This window comes from Marmota marmota, unplaced genomic scaffold (assembly GCF_001458135.2).
Source record: "Marmota marmota marmota unplaced genomic scaffold, marMar, whole genome shotgun sequence".
Taxonomy (NCBI): domain Eukaryota; kingdom Metazoa; phylum Chordata; class Mammalia; order Rodentia; family Sciuridae; genus Marmota; species Marmota marmota.
The window spans coordinates 19,281,803-19,297,762 of NW_026000185.1; the positions used below are offsets into that span (position 1 = coordinate 19,281,803).

At 63.7% G+C, this 15,960-nt stretch overlaps 1 protein-coding gene across 3 annotated transcripts in view; it reads right to left on the reverse strand.

Moving 5' to 3' along the window:
* The window catches only part of Gtf3c1 (general transcription factor IIIC subunit 1), a 60,221-nt gene that overhangs the window by 2,419 nt on the left and 41,842 nt on the right, over positions 1-15,960 (reverse strand). For 2 of the 3 annotated variants that reach the window (XM_048789694.1, XM_048789693.1), the window contains exons 21-35: positions 15,598-15,733; positions 15,235-15,316; positions 14,915-15,103; positions 13,231-13,388; positions 11,790-11,932; positions 10,698-10,779; positions 9,362-9,474; positions 7,314-7,376; positions 6,646-6,739; positions 4,710-4,882; positions 3,569-3,856; positions 3,408-3,461; positions 2,853-3,112; positions 1,696-1,985; positions 137-653 (exon numbers count right to left, since the gene is read on the reverse strand). In XM_048789694.1, coding sequence (XP_048645651.1) covers positions 137-653; positions 1,696-1,985; positions 2,853-3,112; positions 3,408-3,461; positions 3,569-3,856; positions 4,710-4,882; positions 6,646-6,739; positions 7,314-7,376; positions 9,362-9,474; positions 10,698-10,779; positions 11,790-11,932; positions 13,231-13,388; positions 14,915-15,103; positions 15,235-15,316; positions 15,598-15,733 — 2,642 coding nt within the window. The remainder of the gene's footprint in view (positions 1-136; positions 654-1,695; positions 1,986-2,852; positions 3,113-3,407; positions 3,462-3,568; positions 3,857-4,709; positions 4,883-6,645; positions 6,740-7,313; positions 7,377-9,361; positions 9,475-10,697; positions 10,780-11,789; positions 11,933-13,230; positions 13,389-14,914; positions 15,104-15,234; positions 15,317-15,597; positions 15,734-15,960) is intronic. The other variant, XM_015491191.2, reaches the window with a different exon arrangement.

Consider the following 15,960-nt stretch of genomic DNA (forward strand, 5'->3'; position numbering starts at 1 on the left):
AGAGCGCAGCTCAGGGCTCCAGGGAGCAGCCACCCTGGAGCAGGACCCACCCCAGGTTGGAGCTGAGAAAGAGCGAGGCCGGGGCTGGGGCCAATCAAGCTGGAGGACTGAGGAAGGGGTGGGGCCAAGCCGGTACCTCTGGAGTCTTCAGAGCCCCCTGGGAGCTGGGCCTGACAGCTCGGCTGCTCTTGGCCTGGGACGCTGGGGCCACCGACATTTTCCTGGTCCTCCTGCCCAGGCCCCCCGGCAGCCGTGTCTTCAGGAGCTGGGGGCAAAACCAGGGCCTGGCCTTCTGCCCCTTCCTCTGCCCTGGACCTGGGGCTGGCGGCCAGACGCACGTCCTGGAGCCTGGGCCTCTTTGCCGGGGACTTCAGGGGACCCTCGGTGTCTGTGTCGCTGCCCTGACTGGCCCAGCGGGCTCGCCTCTTGGTGCCCTGGGGGCTGCAAGAGGGCGCAGCCAGCTCCTCCTGGACACTGTCCTCGCTGGCGGGTCCCTCTGGGGCTCGGGCCTGATCGTCCTCACGGGCCTGGGCCTCCTCTTCTGAGTGTCTCAGCCGCACGGAGTGCAGGAGCCAGGGCCCGGCCAAGGCCCTGGCCACCAGGCGGACAGTGTTGCCGCCCACCTCCAGCACCTGGCGCTGCTCCAGGAGGTCCTGGGGAGGGAGCCGGGTGTCTGTGCGGGCGCAGGACAGGCCTGGCGGGCGGGTGTGCTGCCCCGGCTGGAGCGCCAGCTGCGGGGCGGGCAGCCCGTTCCTTGGAAGGGCCCCGGAGCAGTGGCTCCTCATTAAAGCCAAGGCGTAACCGCCCGGGAGCCCAGCCACACCCCAGGGCTGAGGGGGCTTCCCGGACCTCCAGGCTGGCGGGCTGTCCCAGGGAATCAGCGCCACGCAGTCCCACAAGCTCTCCCACAGAAGCAGCCGTCCCTCCCGTGAAGGGACAAGAGCCCTCTCAGGCCAACACAGCCCGCTCCCGCGTGCCGGCTCCATCCAGCGGGTGCGTGGGGCCACCAACGCTCTTCTTATTATATGAAGACCCCACAAACCCAGGCTGCTGGGCTTCGTGACAGCCCAAGCCTGGACTCGGGCTCGAGTCAGACCACGTGCGCCTGCGACGGGCAGCGGGCACTCACCATCAGGGGGAGTGCAGGGCACTGGGGGTAGGGAGCCGCCTCACCTTGCCCTTTGATGGTTGTGGGACCTGGCACTTGTGCTCTGCCACCAGGGCCTTGGGAGCTGAATCCCCTCTGGGTCTTCGGAGCCTTGGGCACAGCCCCTGCTTCCACTCTGCCCCAGGAAGGCTGGGGCAGCCCCGACCATCCTCCGGGCCTTGCCACCCCTGGAGGCCACAAGGCCTCGCCCCACACCAACACCACAGTGGGTCCTCACGGCTCCGCTGGCCTCGGCCCATACCCTGCAGCTGACCGAGCACAGGGGACATGCTAGTCCAAGGGGCCCCTTGGTTGTGGCATCCTTTGGGTTCAAGGGTCACTGAGTCCAGGCAGGTAGGGGAGAGTGTAGCAGGCGGGGAGTGCTGGGGCCACTAGGGCTGGGGTGGGGACACGGCTCCAGGGAGGGCAGGGCTGCCAGGCTCAGGGGCTCTCACAACGTGTCCTGAGTTTTAAACGTTGATGACTAATTTCAACTAAAAACAAGAAGCAAAGACACCTGCGGGCGCACCTGGGCCCGCCCGGCTCACCTGCATGTAGTCCGCCAAGGTCCTGGTGCGCAGCCCTGCCGTCCTCTCCAGGGCCGAGTACTGTCTGCTCAGCCTCTCCTTGTCCACCCCAAAGCAGCCGGTGGCGGCCACGGCCTGCTGGAGCTCCAGGGCGGCGGCCAGGTCTTCAGGGCTGTACCCAGACAGCTGCGCCTGGCGGGCGAAGGCCTCCCAGCCGCAGGCGCGCCCCAGGGGCTCGATGAGCCTGGTGAAGGTGTCGGGGAGGCAGGAGGTCCCGACCGTCAGCCCCTCCAGGGAAGCAGCTGTGAAGCCTGAGAGGAGGACCGGGGTCAGCCCGCGGGAGCCCTGCTCCCGAATGCGCAGATGGCCCAGCTGGGCCCTGCCCTGCGTCAACCTGCTCCCCAAGGGCGTGGGGCCACCTTGTGAGGGACATGGAGCCCTGGCTGCCGGACTCCTGATACGTGACCCTGGGCTCCCCAAGACAGCTCCTGGACTGGCCACCCTGGCCACTGGGCCTCTCTTGCTTGAGACTTAACAGCATGCACCCAGGGCTCGGAGGGAGCCGCGACTCTGGCTGTCCTGGGCCGACCCTTGCTGTGCCCTGTGCCCTGCGCCCCTCCGGCAGCCCTTCTAAGGACATTCCCCTGGGCTCCCACCAGCCAGACGTGGACAGATGAGTTTCCCTTGCTTCCTACAGGAGGCGTCTGCCAAGACCACGGCCTACAGGCCAACTATGCTCAGCCAGTCCAGACCCCAGAACCAGCACGGGTTCGACTGTGGGTAGTGGCCGACCTCGAAGCCACCACCCTCGACCACGTAAAGAGGGTCAGAGGGGAGGGAGGGGAGGGTCAGAGGGGAGGTCCTCCTCGTGTTCTACATAGTGCAGGAGAGGACAGCTGAACCTGGGGGCACGGAGGGGCCCGGCTAGCCTCAAGTTTCAGCGATAACAGAACAAAAACCAAAGTGTCAAGGTCGGAAGTGCAGGGGGTGGGAGGCCGAGCTCCCACAGCAAGGGGTCAGAGGACAGTGCTGGGCAGTGGCATAGGGTGCAGGCCCAGGCGGTGGCCCCCTGGCCCCCAGACCTGCCCCTTGAGGCGGCTGTGAGGAGGGGGCCTTCCTGGTCCCACTGGCTGCACATGTCCTCAGACCCGTGCTCCCCGCTGTGGCAGGACACTCACCACTGGGCGCCAGCTGGGTGGCCGCGGGGGTGCAGCGGAGCCGGAACCTGACCTGGCAGGAATTGACCACGACGCTGTCGTTGGGGTTGAGGTTGCGGGTGCTGATGAGGCCGGGCGCGCAGTAGCCCCGCATGAGCAGGTACTTGGTGTGGGAGGCCTGGTGGGCCTTCACCTCCACGCCCTGGCGCTTGGCCCCCGAGCCCTCGTCCAAGTCTTCCTCCTCGTCCTCGTCGTCATCCAAGCCGCCGTCCTTCCCCAGGCTGGGGGAGAAGGAAACCTGAGGGCCGGATCCGAACTTCCTCTGCGCCCCTGCCCTGCCCGGGCCTCTGTGGCAGCGTGTTGGACCTGGGCCACTCCTGACCTGCCACCCCACCTTCCCTGAAGTCCCAGCTCATGCGCCCCACCCCCCGCCATGCTTCCTGTGTCCACCTCTGGAGGCACCAGAGCCCCTGGAAGGCACAGCAGAGACCCCTCCCTGGACGTCTGTTCCAGGCCCTCCACAGACACGAGCCTGTCCCCAGGAGCTCCCAGAAGCCCCTGCGGCTCCCTGCTCACTCTGGCAAGGGTCCGGTGCAGGCCAAACACACGGCAGCGAAGCGCAGCCGACGTCTGTCCACGCAAAAGGACAGGTGAGAGAAGACCACAAAGCCAAGTCCTAAGAACAGGCTCGTCCCCACTGTGGGAGGGGGCACGGCCGCGGGCTGCTGCGCCCTTACCTCTTCATGACCTCGCTCTCCACCACTGAGCTGTCCACCACCACGATCTGCTCTGGGATCCTGACGTCCACGGACACCAGGCCCAGAGAAAAGAGGATCAGGGCGGTCACACAGTGTCCCCCAGGGCCGTCCAAAGAAAATGCCACCATGTCACTTGGGGGGTCACTGCTGTCCTGGTCTTTGAAGGAGAAGTGGTCGGGCTGGTCCTGCTTGCCGGCTGCCCGCAGCCTCTCATAGAACTGGAAGGACTCGGAGCAGACAGAGCTGGGGAAGCGCCAGGTGAAGAGCCTGCGAGACCAGAGAGCGGCTGAGGCCCGCAGGCCAGGACGGGCCAGAGCCCTGGGCGCTGACCTCCCACAGGAGAGGACACACCTGCAGGGCCACAGAGGTCAGCCCTCGTCCCTGTCAGGAGCGTGCCTCTCTGTGACCCTGCAGAAACAGCCAGAGGAGACCCGAGGTCCTCCTGCTGCGCTGCCCCCACCTCGGTTCACAGATGACGACCCAGCCTGGACACGTGGCTCAAGGCCAGCTGCCCTGCTGGACTCTGCACCCACACCTGCTCCCCATCCCAAGAAGAGGAGCCGAGGGCCACCAGGGTGAGGGCTTAGGAAGAGGCTGAAGCCACAGCAAAGGAAGGGGCAGGAGGACCAAGAGACCACGGCCTTGACCCGTCGTCTGCACACAGACCGCGGGAGGAGGAGGGGGCAGGCAGAGGGCAGTGTGGGCAGGAAGCCAGCTGTGGCCTGTCTGAAGGGACGTCCAGGCACGTGCCAGGAGGCTGGTGGGCACGATGCCTGGTGTGCGGGGTGGCCAGTGGTGCCTGCCATAGCGTGAAGCCACCAAGAGCGTGCCCCTGGGCGGTGTTGCAGTGGGCTCCTGGATGGCCCCATCTGCAGGGTGCCCGCTGCCCGGGGCCAGGGCAGCAGAGCAGGAGGCCCCGGGGTTCTGAGCTTCGAGGATGAGGACTGAGGTCCGTGCCCAGCTGGGACACTGACCCGTCCCCTCCTGATAAGACAGGAGACAAAGGAACAGCTAAGTGGCCAGGACCCTGACAAGCCCTGGGAGCACTGGTCTGTCCACACGGGGAGAGGGCGGGCGCCAGGCGTGGAGGCCCCCGTGGCGCTGTCCGGAGGGCACGCACCTGTAGTAGGACTGGGACAGCTGGTAGGACATGGGCACGAAGGGCAGCGCCCGGTTCTTCTTGGGGCCGAGCGTGTGGTTGACGCGGCGCCGGTTGACCAGGCTCCTCTTCTGGCACTCCATGAAGGCCCGCACCAGCACCTGCTCCTTGTACTCCCGGTACAGGCGGAAGGTCTGCAAGACAGCGCCGTCAGCAGGGCCCAGCCCGGCCAGCGCTGCTGTGTGGCCGCGGGGCCGGGACCCTGCAGGCGCCCCGGTCCAGCCTTGAAGACCCACGTCTGCCCCTCACCCCCGAGTGGAGGAAGGCGCCTGGAGAGGAGGGGGTTGCCCACCCCAAGCTTGTTCCTGGGAGTCAAGGTGGCAGCAGTTCTGACATCACCGTCCCTTAGCCTCTGCCCTGTTCCCAAGTGCCCCATCTGGTCACCACTTGGATTCGGCCACCACTACCCAAAGCCTTGGAAACACAGCGCGAGGACGCATTGGGGCTGCGTGGGACCTGGGACCAGGCACAGGGGTTGTGCCCCCAGCCCCAGCTGGGGCTTGGAGAAGGTGAGCCTCTAGCTAACTGCTACCCTGCTCTGTGCCACCCGAGTCCCCAGGGCCCGGACCTTTCTCCACAGCAACCAACATGATCCTCTCGTGCTGAAATCAGATCACATGCTCTTTCCCTGCTTGGAAAATCCGAGTGGCCTCCTTCCACAAAGGAGCAACATCCAGTCCCTACCAGAACCCTGAGTGGGACTGTGCCCACTGCTGTGGCCTCTCCTCCTACAGCCCACCCCTAGGTTCCCACGCCCCCCATCCTCCTGAATTTTCTTGGAAAAGTCAAAGCATTCCCACCTCAGGGCCTTTGCACTTGCTGGACCCAAACCTGAGCTCGACTGGCTTCTCAGCGCTCAGGCCTCAGCCCCTCCCGGCCTGCTCCTCTGTGTGCCCTGCCCCCCCTCCTTAAGGAATCTGCGGAGTGGGGCTCGGGGACACAGGCTCCAGGAATTGTCTGGGTGACTCTGAGGTACCCTAAGCTTGGGAGGCCACTGTTCTGCCCTCTTCAGTGGGACTTTTAGGAAATGACACCTGTATCTTCTCCACTGTGCCCTCCCACTCCAGTCTGGCTGGGTGTTGATGGGGCGGGCGGGAGCAGTAGAGGTTTAGGTCTACAGACACAAAAGCAAAGAGCCCCACTGGGAATCCACTTATGTGACTGTTAAAGAGGGAAGATCACCAGGCACCACTGGTGCAGGGAACAGCCCCTGGCAGTCTCTGGTGGCATCCTGGTGTGATGAGCTGTGTGGCCGTGGGCATGTGTTCTGACGTCTCTGAACCTCTTAGACCACGTTGGTCTAAGAGCCTTGAGCCCACCTGCTTCCCAGGCTCCGTGTGGGTTGAACAGAACTGGCCCCTCTCTCTCCTGCTCCCCAGCCACAGGAAGCAGAGTCCTCGGGAGACCACTGCCACCAAGGGGAGCTCTGCCCTCCAAGGACCCTGACCACCAACCTGTCTCCACACGCGCTTGAGGGGAAAGGTGCCATGGGCTCAGTGACTCCCAGTTTGTTGTCACACCTCATTTCTTCTCCCGCCTAATTTTGTTTTAAATAAGAGGTTTACAACCTAAACCAAATATTTAAAATATTCAGGGCTTTCGGAGGTTGCTTTAAAGACGGGAGAAGGGAACGGGGAGACCTGGTGAGAGGCGAAAAGCCCCCTCCAAGCAGCACGGCTCAGCTCCGAGATCTGCGGCGGCGGGGGCTGGGGTAACGCCCCATTCCACACGTCTGAAAGGTGCTGGGAGGAGGGAGCCCTGTGACCCGAGTGTGTGTGACCAGGGCCTTGGCTGCAGGCCTTGGACGTCAACGGGGGATCGAGCCCTGAGGCCCAGCAGCCGAGGAGAGCGAGGGGACGGCCGAAGCAGCTGGCCCGTGCCGGGAAAGCGAGCCCACCTGGAAGGACTGGCAGGACTTCATCTGGCTGTTGGAGAGGGACAGCGTGCTCTGGATCAGGTTCTGCAGCACCAGGAAGTGGATGTCGTCCACGCTGAAAGAGAGGCCACAGGGCGTGAGGGCGCGGTGCTGCTCGGCTGCTGTCCAGTCTTGGGAACGTGACGCGGCCCACGGTGTGCACCAGGGAGCACGGCCAGCGGCACTCTGTTACTGGATGTTACTGGGCCTTAGTGACTGTCTGGTTTCAAAGGAAAATTCTCTTCTCGTGGGTTGGGGCGACGTAGCCTGGGATGGTTCACAGGACATCAAGGGCGCAGAGCTCAGGGCTTCCTTCCCTCTGATGCTCAGTGAGCCTTTCTCCCCAGGAGAGTAGCTCCTCCCTGAGGCGCAGGGTGCAGCCAGGCGCAGGGCCCGGCTGGCTTTCTACAGGATTCTGCTTGGAAAGCGAGTCCAGCCTAGGGCTAGGCCGGCGAGCCTGAGATCAGGGACAGCGAGGATCTTCGTCCTCGCGGGCTAAAGAAACTCCGCAGATGCCTCAACACTGCAGGAGCGCAGCACGGCTGGCACAGGAGGCCTGGCTGTGTCCGAACACAGGCCACCAGAACAGGGGGCGCCCTGCGCTGGGCTGCAGGTCACTGACCAAGGTCGCTCTGCGCAGCGATGCTCACCTGTTAAGCTCGTCTTCCTTCCTGATCTGGTCCTTCTCATCGCCGATGGCCAAGACTCGGTACCTGCACAGGACAGAAGCACAGGACAGTGGGCCAGAAGCACAGGACAGTGGGCCTGGCAACCGCTGCTGCTCGCGGGGCCACTCACTGCCTGGGATGTCGGACTGACTGTGAGTGAACTCCGCACACACAGTGACACGAGGACACACCATGCCCTGCCCGTCCACCAGGCCCGTTTAGAAACGGGGCTGAGAGGACGAGACATAACTGTCCTCTCACTGACGGTCACTGAATGGCAGAGGTGCGCTGGGCATGGCTAACATGGGGTGAGCTGGGAGCTCACAGTGACTGGAAAACAAGCACAAGAGGGGGACAGAGGGGACACCCAGAGTGATCTAAAGAGGCCCCTCTGGGGGCTGGAGCAGGGGGGTGACTGTCCCAGGACTGGAAAGGGGAGGGACGGAGTCCACGAGGGCACCACAGGCCACCGCTGAAGTGAAGTCATCACCTAGAGCACGCAGGGGACCTCAGTTACCAAAATGCACTGCCCATCTCTCTCTGCCTTCAGGAGAGGTGTTCAGGGTCCCCCCCCCCCCACACACACACGTGCACACGCACACACAGCGATGGGATGTTACTGGGCTTGGTGTGGTCTTCCTGCAGTGTGGACACGTGGCAAAGCGTCACATGGAGCACTGTGAATGCCCGCAACTCTCATGTATTGATCAAAATGACAACAAAAATGTGGGAGAGCCGCTGAGTGGACGGCACAACGCAGGGTGCCTGCCCCCGCCCCTTGGAGCTGACGTGGTGTCACTGGACTGTTTACACCAAGCAAATGAGTTACAGAGCTGACTTTAAAAACAGCCATTTGCAAGACATTCCTTTGGTTTCTAGAAAGGTCAGGTAAAATCTCAAATCTACTGCCAAGAAAAAGCCCCTCTTCAGAAAAACATGACCTCCGTTTAGTCAAACAGGAAAAATATGGACCCCCTTTCAATCCTGCCTCAGGATCAAATGCTCAGGATCAAAGGAGCGTTCAGCTGTTCCAACTGCAACCCACTCTGTCCTCCTGGGGCCCGTGAGCTCCCCTCTGCCATCTTTAACTGTCTTCGTTTAGGACCAGGAGCTGCCCAGAACTTCACTGAAAATACTTGGGGACATAAGTCACACAGAGGTCAACAGACCACTGAAAACCTTTAAGACTGAGCATCAACCATGCCGTCGGGAATTCTAGGGAACAAGTTACTGCAAAAACAAAACAGAATCCAGAAAACGGCTCATGCGTGTCAGTGCATGATGACTACAAATCACTGCCTGGACCTGGCACACGGCGGACACTCCACCAATCACTGCCCAGTGGAGGAAGGAACGAAATCTCCAACTAAGATGCTGAGGGCCAAGGCGCCACTGTGCGGCTCCTGGCCAGAAACCTCCCGGAGGATGTCACCTCTACACAGGAAGAAGCTCTGAAAGGCAGGGCGGGGGGCTTTCTGGACGGGTGAGGGGGAGGGAGTCGCACCTGCACTTTGCTGTGGAAGCAGGTGCAGTTCACAGACCCCGCAGGGCTGCTGAGACCCAGGAGTGTCCTTCCAGATCCGAGAGGCTGAGCTGGAAGCACAGGGCCTGGGTCTCAGGCACCTGAGGCCGATTCTGGCCCTTCTGCCCGCAGCACTGAGCCCAGATCTCATAGATGAATGCCCGCTCCCCCCAGGCACCAGGGCTGGGTGCACACAGCCCCTGCAGCACCTGGCTGCGGCCCCGAGGCCACCGTCCCCTTTCCCTCACTTATATTTTGGAGTTTCCTATATAAAACAAAAAAATTCAGCAAAAAGCGCATCTCCTGAGCAGGAGGCCCTGGGGGAGAGGAACGCAGACGCCAGGGGCCACGGGCGGGCGCTCTGCCCTGGGTTCACACTACCCGTGAGAGGAGCTCAGGTGGAGGTCGGGGGAGGCCGAATGCACCCGGGCAGGCGCCTAGCATCACAGTCCTGCTGACCGCTGGCTTTTGCCGGCAAGGACAAGGCAGACCCAGCCCGAGGGCGCACCTGGCGAACAGCTCCCGCAGCGTGTCCGGGATCTCCAGGTCGGGGTTCCTGAGGGCCGAGCTGAACTTCTCCTGGAGTTTCTCCACAAACTCCTTGAACTCCTTGGCACAAACCTGTGAGGCGGAGAGGGACATGTCAACCCCCCTCTGTGAAAGGAACATCTGCTGACAACTCCTGCCTCTATGCCCAAGAAACACGGAGCCCGCAGCCTGCCCTGACTTTCCATGTCCCCAAGTCCTCGGTCACCCATCACCTGAGGAGGTCAGGGCAGATGAGGCAGCGGACACTCCTCTCTCTGTACCAGGAAGCCAAGGCCCTGGTGCCAACTGGTGTGGGAGGTCCCTGGCCCCAGGGGAGGCTCGGACACATTCCCGGGACCCCTGGCAGGCCATGGCGGGCCGGTGCTGCCCCTGCTCCTCCTCCCACACCAGCCCTGGGCACTTGCCACACGGCCGCCTCTGGGCTGGAGATGAGGGAGCCAGGCTGCTGGGCCTGATGGGAGGTGGCTCCTCCTCCGGCCCACCCCTAGGGCGTCCAGATGGGCCATTCTAATGGCCCTGGGCCTGGAGCTGGGCAGGAAGGATGCAGCCACTCCTCCCTCTTGGCCTCGGCCTTCCTGGCCCACCACTTCCCAGGCTCAGTCCAGAGCTCGGCACCTTTGAAGAGCCGCAGCACAGAGGCTGCTGGTGGCCTCTCTCTGTGCCCACACCTTCCCCTGGCGGAGCACGCCCTGACCAGGTCAGCGAGACAGGACGCCGGCTGCCAGCATCGACCAGGATGCCCTGGCTGTTCGGCTTCGTGCCCCAGTGCCTGCCGCCCTTGGGAGCGGGGTGCTGCGCTGTCACGGCCACTGGCTTCTCTGCTCGTCCCACTGGGTGCAGCTCCTGAAGGGGAAGGCTGCGGCCCCCTCCCCAAGGCTCCTGGGCACCAGGCCTGGCACCCACGCAGCAGAGCCCAGGGCTAGCTCAAGGATAGAGGCGCGGACTGAGCCTGGGTGAGAAGATAGCTCTCCCTCGCCAGCCGCAGCCACAGCCCCGCACGGCGGCACGTTCCCAGGGAGGCTCTGGGAGCCCGGCTGGGGGACCTCTGAGGAGCCGCCCCACGCTCCTTACAAGAGGCCCCGGCACAGCAGCATTCAGAGCACAGGGTGACTCCAGTCACCTTCAGAAGCGATGCTCGGAGCTGAATCAAACAAGGTCCCGAGCCCAAGGACTGACAGGAGGGTTCCCAAGTGAGCAGGAGAACGCCACAGCCGACCCCGAGAAGGCCCGCAGCCCGGGGCAGCCAGCACCCAGCACCTGCCTCAGGGAGGCGGGCCCTGCTGCCACAGGCCTACCTTAGGGTCCTCATAGTCACATTTCCGACTCATGAAGTCCCCGACGAGTGCTTTATCCTGGTACACCTCGGCCAGGCAGACCCTGCGGGCAGGCAAGGCCAGGTGAGGTCTGGGCGATGCCCCCACGCCTGCCCACCAGCGGGCGCTCTCCACCCGTGGCTCCGCCTGGCCAGCTGCAGGATGACTGGCCCGTGTACCCGCAGGTGCCCTTGGCTCTGGAAAACAAGTCGCTTGGGCGAAGCAAACCTGGCTCAAGCCTGTGGTCACCGCTCCGTCCTCTACTAGGAGACCAAGAATGGGAGCTCCCGCCTGGTCCCCACAGGGCTGGGCCAGGAGCAAAGGCGGCCACGACTCCAGCCACTCTCCTGAGCACGCTGCCCCCACCTGTCCTGCCCCCTGCAACGTCCCCGAGCTCCCGGGTGAGTGTCATTCCACTTTATGGCTTGGTGATGAAAAGGACGCCCCCACCCCAGGCCAGGGGCAGGCAGGCCAGTCGCCGAGGTCCTCAGTACCCGTCCTACCTCACAGGGGAGTGAGGAGTGAATGCCTTGTCCCCAGCACTGCGACTCCGAGACTGAGAGCAAGCACGGAGCCCCTGCTAATGCTGAAACCCCCGCCCCACATCCTCGCTGCCACCAGGGAAGGACAACGGCATCAACCGAGGGTCAGGGGTCAGGGAGCCAAGCCTCTGACCTCACTGTGGCCCTGACAGCTCACACTCCCTCTGTGCCGTTTCCCCTTCCAGGATCAGGCCCTGCAGCGGCTGCTGAGGTGGCCTGGCTCCTCTGCCTTGCCACAGGTGGTCCCAGGCTGCTGGTGGGGCCATGGCCTGGAAGCCTGCTTTCCTCACCTGCTTCGCAAGGGAGCTCTACCTCCAATAAAACCCAGCAGGTGCTAGTCCCCAGAGCCACACGCGGCCGACAGTGAGGGACAGGGCAGTGCCAACACCGACTCCACCACCGAGGGCCTTGGGGGCCACGTGGCACGTACTGCCTGACCTCCCACCAGGCCCTGAGCAGGCGGGGCGAGGAGCGGGCGAGGAGGGGGCGAGGAGAGGGCGGGACAGACGCCCAGCGCGGGGCAGCAGCGTACTTGTAGTTGAGGTAGGCCTGGGGGTTCTTGACGATGTAGCGAGCCCGGCGGCCGACCGAGTGCGACGTCTTGTCCAAAGACTCTTCAAAGGTCGCGTGTAAAATGTCCCGCACGACCTGCCAGGGGACAAACGGGCCCTTCACCTGCACAAACACAGAGGCGGGACGGAAGGTCAGCTTCCCCAGGCCACCTGACGGGTCAGCGGCAAGAAGCGGGGCCCGTGCCCAGGAGCCTCCTCCCTCTGGGTCAGTCAAGTCTGGGCCCCAACGTGTGCCCAGCACAGGGCGAGGCCTGGGCAGAAGTGGACGGCACCCACTGGAGGGTCAATGCCCAGCGGGTCGTGAGGGCATCACGTGCTCTGCTGAGGGCTTCCAGTGCGCTGGTGGACACAGGGGCACGCACTGCCTGACTTCCCGCCAGGCCCTGAGCAGGCGGGGCGAGGAGGGGGCGAGAGGAGGGGGCGAGGGGGGGCAGGAGGGGGCAAGGTTGCCAGCCCTCAGGACACTGCAGAAAGCCAACGCAGGGGGCGGGGGCGGTGTGAGCTCTAGAGGGCAGAGCAGAGGGCCATTCAGAGCAGGGGGCCTCGGAAGGCCCGGGTTTCTGGGCTTCATGGAGCTGGGGTGGGGACCACCCCCAACAGCACCTCAGTGCTAGTCACCATGGGGACGGCAGGTGTCTCCCAGCCTCCTCCTTGGAGAAGGGATGGGTTGGAGGGGACGGAGGGACGAAGGTCAGGAGAAGGGACCCTGTGAGTCTGCGGGTGAAGCGCAGCACGGCCCGTGACTCAGCCAGCACCCGCGGCTCCGCAGAGCCCTCTCCGGCCGCCTCCTGCCGAGCAGCTTGGCGGACGCCTGTCCACACCCTGCTGCCAACTGACACAGGCAGGGCGGCACCAGGCGACACGAACCCCCAGAGCAGGGCCAGCAGGTGCTGGGGACACGGGAGACGGACTCTGGCTCAGGCTGTGGGCCTGAGGAGCGTCAGGGCACAGAGCAGCCACCTGTCGGGCTCAGTGCCACTGGAGGCGCAGCAGGGGCTGTGGGGTGGGGGGTGAGCACGAGGCGCCTGCCTGGGCCAGGCCACAGCCACCGCCCCCAGTCCATGAGAATCTGGTCACAACTGTGACGACGGTGCAGGGGCACCATGCTTGGGCTGCGGCCAAGAAAGCAGGTGAGAAGTGCCGTCTTAGGACAGCCATTCTGGTGACCAAGGGCACCCGACGCAGCAGGGCCCAGGTGGGAAGCAGGGGCAGGGCAGGGAGACGGCCATGACCTTCCCAGGGAGGGTCTGGGGTCACTAAGCGAGGAGAGCTCCAGGCAGCACGGCCGAGCCCTGTGCGCTGGCACCAGAGACCAGGGTCCCAGGCAGGGCGCGTCCTGGGAGCTCCTGGGAGAGGCATGGGCGCTGGGAGCCAGGACCAGGCGGGGCCAGCGGCAGCTACCTTGGCGTTGAGCACGTTGCTGGCGATGCGGCAGAGCATGAGCAGCCCGTCCTCCTGCATGGACCAGGACACGCGCAGCCGGGTCATCCTGCGCAGGGCGCTCTGGTCGGCCTCGTCGTGGTAGCGCAGCCGTTTGCTTTTCTCTGCTGGGGCCTCTCCTGAAAAACGGGGAGGAGAGGACCTCCAGAGCTGTCCCTCCAGGGCAGGGCCCGCGGAGCAGTCCCCAGATGCTCACTGTGCCTGAGAGCAAGTGACCAGAGACCCAGCTCTCCGATGGCGGCCTCTACCTGGTCATCGGCCACTCTCCAGTGGCTCCCACTGTGACCTCACTTCTTTGGAGGTGCCTCATGCAGACACTCGCAGGCTGCACTGAGGGTGCCTCTGCTGGACAAGCAGGACAGCGACTGCAGCCCTGGGTGCCCTCAGCTGCTGCTGAGGATGAGTAGTACGAACACTTGGCGCAGAGCCTGGTGGGAAGTAGCTGCTCACTAAATGAGGAGTCGACACTTTCCAGGATATGCACTGGGTGCCAAGCAGGCAGGTTTGTGGAGGGATATTGACAGCAACCCGAGGAGAGGGATACAGTTATCACCGCCATTTTGATGTGCCAAGGGACATGGCATCATCAGGAGCAGGTGTGGGGACTGCATCTCAGCTCTTGGTCAAGGGGCTCTCCAAGGTCTCCTGGCCTTGGGGACCCACGGGCAGCACCTGGCCAGGCAGACACCACACGCCGCTACACCTTTGCTTCAGTGCCAAAAGAGGTAGAAGGAAAGTCAGGGGAGGAATCTGGATTCCAAGGGCAGTACCCCATATTGTGCCTCGTGATGAACCCCAATCCTTGTGAGCTCACATGGATCTGCCGCAGGTGAGACTGAGGGGACTGCTTCATGGGCAGAGGCCAGGGTGCCCCCACCAGGATGCCCACACTTGACCCACTCAAGGCAGGCGCCTATTTCAACACTGTCTGCCCTGAAGGAGCTATAGCCGGCAGGCAGCTCGTGTGGGTGACATACTGAAGGAGCTATAGCCGGCAGGTGGCCTGCATGGGTGACATACTGAAGGAGCTACAGCCGGCAGGTGGCCTGCATGGGTGACATACGGAAGGAGCTACAGCAGGCTGGCTGGCCCACGTGGGTGACATATGGAAGGAGCTACAGCAGGCTGGCTGGCCCACGTGGGTGACATAAAGAGCAAGAGCTGGCCTCCTCAGCACGCGCTCCCTTCTGCTCTGCACTAAGCTGGGCTGACGGATCCCACATGGCCGACTGGAGGGGGCATCTGCAGGCTGGTCAGACCTGAGAGACCCCGCAGGCTTCCTGACTCCTGGCTTCCTCAAGTCCAAAGTCACGACTGACCTTGGCCTGACTCTGACCCTGGCCTGACAGGCATCAATGCAGACATCAAAAGAAACAAAGAGAAGAGCAGACCTTGGCTGGTTTGAGGACCTTGCTGAGAAGCTTTTTCAGTTTAAATGACATTGAACTGAGCTGTGGGAGTCCCTCAGAGACCTGCAGAAAACAGCCCACAGCCTTCGGAGATGCCTGGGAGCAGCGCAGGCCTCTTCCTGCCGCACGGCTGGGGATGACCGTGGCAGTCAGCGCTGGCAGCCCGGGGACACGGACACCTGTGCCTGAGGGGCACAGGACTGAGACGCGGATGGCCGCCCACCAGCCACACAGACCTTTCCTCCTCCTCTTGGTCCTCTTCCCAGGCTCCTTCTTCAGCCGTTTCCGCTTCTGGCTTCGGCCGCCCCTGACCCTGCGGCTTCTGCCCAGCGTGGGCTCGCGGTCCACCTCAAACTGCTCCTCCCGGTCAGCACATAGTTCGGTGCCCGCCCGCGCTTCTCCCCAGAGAGCCAACCGGCCACCACCTAGGGACGGTTAGGGGAGAGGAGCCTCAGGGTGAGCGCTACGGAGGCCACAGTGGGCCGAACGGGAAGCACCACGGTCGCCTGGGCCCTGGTGCCATGTCCTTCCCGGGGTAGACTCTGGGCATACCCACCTGTGGCACCGAGGGGCAGCGGGCGCTTGGACAGGAAGGTCTGCAGCCTCACGGTGAGCCCGTTCTCCGCGTTGATGTTCTCCTGAGAGACGCAGGTGCTGGGTGAGGACTGGGCACTAGCCTCCAGCCACCATCCTGCAGGGTCCCCCCATGCTCTGGCACCCAGCCTGGTGCTCCTGCTTTACAAGGGAGTAGCTGTCCAGCAGGGCAAGTCAGAGGCCACTGGGAGCACAGGCCACAGGCGTTCAGGGGCCCAGCGACCTCCAGGACCAGCTGGCTGTGTCCCTGGTGACTCTGGCTTTGCCTAGAGGGAAGACGGCCGGATGGGGCAGCGTGGGCAGCCTGGCTCCTCCCGGTGCCCACCTTTCTGGCCTTGTTGATGATGTAGCTGGTCCAGATCCAGTTGCGCTTCAGGTGGGCATAGAAGCTGGAGTCGAGCCCCGCGGCCCCCAGCCCATCTCCGGGGATCAGGCCCTCGTCCACCACCTCCCGGCTGCCCCTGGGGAGGGAACAGGGGAAGAGCCCTCCTTGCAACCGGAAGCAGCCCGCAGCATGTGTGGACTCACTTCTGACCTGAATCCCAGAGGAGCCCAACAGGCCGGAGTCGGCAGGTGGTCGCTTTTCTCCAAAGTTGAAAACCCAGAATTTTATGTGACATTCCCAACTTTAGACTGTTGACAACTGATGGGACTTAAAACAGCTGGTGACCACGCAAAGCACAGCTAG